General features: G+C 41.9%; 1 protein-coding gene across 1 annotated transcript in view; it reads right to left on the bottom strand.

Moving 5' to 3' along the window:
* Window positions 1-5,137: 5,137 nt before the first annotated feature.
* Window positions 5,138-6,025, bottom strand: part of LOC111370198 — a 7,718-nt gene continuing 6,830 nt past the window's right edge. Inside the window, exon 2 of the mRNA XM_022991886.1 lies at window positions 5,138-5,970. Coding sequence (XP_022847654.1) covers window positions 5,138-5,970 — 833 coding nt within the window. The remainder of the gene's footprint in view (window positions 5,971-6,025) is intronic.

The raw sequence follows: 6,025 nt of genomic DNA on the forward strand, positions 1-6,025 counted from the left end.
TCTTTTTTCTAGACTTGAAAACTCTCTCTTTTATGCTTAGAAACTTTTGTCTTGGTGTGAAAAATGTGTATGAATTAGGACCTATTTATAGGTGAAAATCTCACAATTTAAGGGCAATTGAAGGGCCTAATACTCATTAATACGGGTGCCATTTATGTGGGAGTTATAGGTTTAAGAAGGTGCTAGAAAATCGTGTAGGAATTTGACTTTTCATATTCCGCGTAATTCGGTTGATACTATATAGTCTTTAGTATTTCTATCATAATGTTTTCTCCCGATATCCGATTGAGGTAATTCAAAGTGCGTTGGAAACCTAACTCAAAGAGCTACAATTTTTCTTTAGATATCATTTTCCAAATCAAATGCTTTCTATGTCAAAAATGGGTCTCAAATGAGACTAAAAATTTGAAGTATACTTTAATCATCTAATATTCATGTCTTAGTGCCACAAAGGTGTCTAGAATTATTTGGGGTTCTACAAATTTGGGCTAAAAAACACCAAAGTTACCTATTAAAGACTTGTCAACTAGATGTTTGCGGACCTCATTAGTAAAATCATGAAGGTATACATGGATGATATGCTCATAAAGAACCTAAAAAATGACCATGTCAAGCACCTAGATGCTACTTTCCAAATCATGAAGAGGTAAAAATGTGGTTATATCTTCTTAAGTGCGCCTTCAGATAGAGATGAGGTCACCTCAAAAGTTAAAAGAGATATCGAGCCTCATCGAGCGAGTGGCAGCCCTGAGGAGTTTCATTTCAAAAGCTAACAATAAATGACTTATTTTATTTAAAATTCTCAAAGAAAGAAAGAAGTTCCAATAGATAGATGAGTGTGAAGCCTCCTAGGAATTGAAAAAAATACCTTGGTCAGCCCCTTTCTATATAAGCCCAATTATTATGTATCCCTGTTCGTTCGTTTCTTTAAAAACTTAATATTGATGTTGTGAGCTTACTTGGTGTATCCTATAGCCAATCAGAATGCAGTGGACAATTATTATTTGAAACCCGGTCGAGTCCTACTGGTAGTATCGCAAAGCGATTAACATTAATATTAACATTCATCATTTAACTGCAAAGCGGTTAACATTAATATTGAAACATTCATCATTAAACATTGGTCGGGTGCGCGGTCCCCCACGCCCCATTTCCCACTCACACCTTTCATGGCATAGACATATTGATGCAGCACCAATAGAAATATTGAATAGAAAGTGAGAAAACCATATAATAGGAAGAAGAAATTAGGGGAACGGATGGAAGAAGGGGGAAACACAATAGAAGAAGGAGAAAATAATGGAAAAAAGAGGAGAAGTGGGCCACAAGCCACCAATAATTATTATTCATTCATCAACTGAAAATTACAATGCAAAATAGGTTTAAATAGTAAAGCAACTCTAACAAGATTGGGTCCGAGCTCATACAAGTCCAAATTTTAAATAATAGTCCAAAAATAAATAGAATAAGTAAACGTCCGATGTCCTCATCAACTCTCCCAGGGTGGGAGAAAACTCGACCCTGTCGAGTGGATATATCACTACAGGTTGTCGTTAATCTCCCAACCATAAGCTGAGTGGTTGGGCAACCTTCTTCCGACGTCTGTAAAAATGTGTCAGTGGAGGTCTGAACCTGGTGTCCTCACCAACTCCCCTTGGATGAACGGGAGGCGATCTAGGCCAAGGAAGATCCTGTTGACTCCGATAAAGCTCCAATAAATCTGGATCCAATTGCTGTAGTGTCTCTCTGGAGATCTATGTACAATCAGAATCTAGTCGACCAACCCAACGAACGAGGAAGCGCTGAACCTCTCCATCATTAGTAAACACAGTTTTTCATCTAAAATAGCATCAATTTTATATGTGTGTGCTGTGAGAGGTGGTAGTGGGTGAGAAGTGGCCAAATAGTCGAGATCAGGGTCCACAAAAAGAGGTAACAAATGATCATCTAAAGGAATGAAATGACCTTTATAAGCTACTAGGTCCTCAACATTGAAAGTAGAACGGTAACCGAGATGTGGTGGAATGTCAACAACATAGGCATTTGGACGAACTTGCTTTAAAATCTTAAAAGGACCAGGACTACTAGCTTGCAATTTGGAGGCGGGTCCATGTAGACGCCGCTCTAGCCTAATGCGGACCATAACGTAATCCCCAACGTTAAACTCAATATGTCGTTTATGCAAATCAGCTTGGAGTTTATATTGTGCATTACTAGCTTCAAGTTGTTTATTGATCTCAATATGCAAAGCACGAAGATGTTGTGCAAATACTTCGGCTGACACTGACACTCTAGCCTGTGGGGACATAGGGATGAGATCTAACGGTTTCCTAGGCTTGTACCCATAAACGGCTTCAAATGGACTCATACCTAATGAACGATTTATGGAGCTATTATACGCAATTTGAGCTACAGGAAGGATCAAATCCCAATTTTGAAAATTCTCCCGTACCAGACAACGTAATAGGTTACCAAGACTTCGATTAACTACTTCAGTTTGACCATCAGTCTGAGGGTGGTAGGCCATAGAAAATTTCAATTTGGTACCCATCTTTTTGCCATAAAGTTCTCCAAAAATGGCTAGTGTAACGAATATCCCTATCGGACACAATTGTCTTAGGAAGCCCATACAATTTAACAATCTCATTAAAGAACAACATAGCCACCTTAGACGCATCTTTTTGCTACAGGGGATAAAATGAGCCATTTTTGAAAAGCGGTCGACAACCACAAAAATAGAATCATGTTTCTTTGGGGTGCTTGGAAGGCCTAATACAAAATCCATACTAACATCTTGCCAAGGACAATTGTGGACGGGAAGAGGGGTGTATAGGCCTGTGTTCTGCCTCTTCTGTTTACTCAATTGACAAGTGTTATAGGTACTAACAATCTTAGCCACATTTTTCTTCAAGCTAGGCCAATAGAATTGGCGTTATACTTCCTCTATGGTCTTATCACGCCCAGAGTGACCGACGAGACCACCCCCATGAATTTCCCACACTATGAAATCTCATACAGAAGTTCGAGGGATGCACAATTTATTGGCTCTAAAGAGATAACCCTCCTTAAGTCGGAAGCCATCTATAGCGCCTGATTGTCCCCTTTGTAAATCAAGAAAGATATCTTTAAAATTGGAACATGCCTTGTAATCCTCCTTAAGCCTTTCAAAACCGATGACCTTGACACTCATGATCGACAGAAGGGAGACACGACGACTTAATGCATCAGCTGCTTGGTTTACCACGCCCTTCTTGTGTTTTAAAACAAATGAGTAGGCCTGCAAATATTCGATCCAACGACCATGCTTAGAGCTTACTCGTTTCTGGGAGTTGAGGTAACGGAGGGCTTCGTGATCCGAATAAAGTCTGGGGCAACAAATAGTGGTGCCAATAGCGCAAAGTCTGGACTACCACATGCAGTTCCTTATCATAAGTTGAGTACCGTTGTTTGGCTTCATTTAACTTCTAACTGAAGTAGGTAACAGGGTGACGATCCTGACTCAAGACTCCGCCTATACCTACCCCGGAGGCATCACATTCAACTTCAAAGACTTTGAAAAAGTCGGGAAGACACATAACAGGAGCCTCCGTCATTCGCTTCTTGACTAACTTAAAGGCCTTAGCGACCTCTTGTGTCCAATGAAACTCCCATTTCTTCATGCACTTCGTGATAGGCGCCATAATAGTGCTAAACCCCTTGATAAATCGACGATAAAATGTAGTTAAGCCGTGAAAGCTTCTGACGTCTTGAATAGCTTTGGGCTCAGGCCAGTCAATAATCGCCTGAACCTTAGTAGGGTCAGCAAATACCCCTGTCGAGGAGACAATGAACCCCAGAAAAATGACTGTATCGGTGAAGAAAGAGCACCTCTTGACGTTAGTATACAGATTAGTTGCACGAAGGGTAGAGCAAACTTGTGTGAGGTGGTCACGGTGTTTCTTCGTAGTCTTACTATAGATGAGGATATCATCAAAGTAGACAACAAGAACTTACCCATGAAAGCTCGAAGAGTTTGCGTCATTACCCGCATAAGGTACTTGGCGCATTGCTGAGCCAAAAAGGCATGACCAGCCATTCTTAAAGACCGTCTTTCGTTTTAAATGCAGTCTTCCACTCATCACTCGGGCGAATTCAAATTTGATGGTGTCCACTCTTCAGATCAATCTTCGAAAAGATTGTGGCACCAACCATCATATCCAACATATCATCAAGTCTAGGAATGGGAAAACGATACTTCACCGTGATCTTATTGATCGCACGACTATCTACACACATCCTCCAAGAACCATCCTTTTTGAGCGTCAATAGGGCGGGGACAGCACACGGGCTTAAACTTTCACGAATGAGTCCTTTGTGAAGGAGGTCATCCACTTGCCTTTGAAGTTCAGCGTGCTCGGTAGGATTCATCCTATAATGAGGCAAATTTGAAAAGGATGCCCCTGGGACGAAATCTATGACATGTTGAATATCTCGTAGAGGAGGCAGATGATCAGGTAGGTCCTCCGGAAAGACATCTTGAAACTCTTGGAGGATCGACTGGACTTCAACAGGGCTCTCTATTATGGAGTGGGGTGAAACCTCCATGACCACCCAAGCGAACACAATTGAGTCACCAACAGGTGTACACTCAAACTCCATAGGACTAATGATATGCAATCCCTTTCGTTTCACACTCTTCTTCGTTTCCAGTAAGCCAACAGGCTTTGGGGGCAGAGAGTTAAGGTAAATCTTCTTTCCATTAAACACGAAGGAGCAGGAATTAGATCGACCATAGATGGTTACATCTAGGTCAAATAACCAAGGTTGTCCCAGGATGATGTCCCCGATATCCATTGAAATGACGTCACACTATATATGGTCCTTATACTCGAGAAATTGGATAAGGACTAAACAACGCTCCTTGACAGCTATAGAAGAGGTATCAACCCAAGAGACGCTGTATGGATGAGGGTGAGGAACAGACTTCAACCCTAGACGGGATATAGTAGCCATCGAAACCCCATTAATGCAGCTGTCACTATCCACAATAACTTTACAGCCCTTGTTATTAATCTTGATATAAGTGTGAAAGATGGCATGACGACGACAATCATCGGCATCCCTAGGCTGGGTAAGAGTGCAACGGACGACACCGACTCTAGGCGTATGGGGGAATAAGGGGACTAGCTTGAATACAACCTAAGAAGGTATCTTCACTATCCTCCAAGACATCAAACTCTTCTAACTTAGGCTCATAAACCTGGTCCTCAAGTGGCTCGTCGACTATACCTTCATGCTCTTCCATAACTAGGGCTCGGCTAGGACACTTAGAAGAAATGTGACCAAAACCCTTGCAGTTAAAGCATTGCAAACGGGAGGACGTTCTTGAAAGCTCAGAACCTCGACCTTTACTATCCAATGTGAGGGTAGTATTAGAAGGAGGAGGTCCTAAAATAGACTTAGGGGATGGAGTGGATGCAGAAGAGGTTGTGGTGCGGGAGTCACTACGATTTCTATTCGGTGTCCTAGTCTCTAACTCATAATCCCGAACGAAAGAGTAGGGGTGGTCAAGAGTGGTGACGCCTCTAAGGATAAGCTCACGTCTAAGATCATCCCTTTGGCCTTGCCTTAACCTACTCCAAGTCATGGCCTCATCCTCAACGACTTGACGTTTCATTCGAAACTCATCAAACTGAGAAACGTATTCGGTCACAGGTCGACTGCCTTGCGTAAGTGTATTCCATTGATCCAGCAAGTTACCCCTGTAAGATTGAGGTAGATATTTTTCTTGAAGGCGACTCTTCATTTCGTCCCAACTCCCAACAGGGGGAGCATGGCGCCTCTCTAGGAGGTCCTCGACATTTTCCCAAAAGAGTTGAGCAGTGCCAGTTAATTTCAAACTGGCAAATTGTACCCTCCGATCTTTAGGGACCCCATACCAGGCAAAGAAGCGATCCATATCACTAACCCATTGATTGAATACACTAGGATCTAGACAACCATCAAATGTAGGGGCATCTAATTTAATATTTTGAAAGAGGCGCTC

Source organism: Olea europaea, chromosome 21, assembly GCF_002742605.1.
Source record: "Olea europaea var. sylvestris chromosome 21, O_europaea_v1, whole genome shotgun sequence".
NCBI lineage: Eukaryota > Viridiplantae > Streptophyta > Magnoliopsida > Lamiales > Oleaceae > Olea > Olea europaea.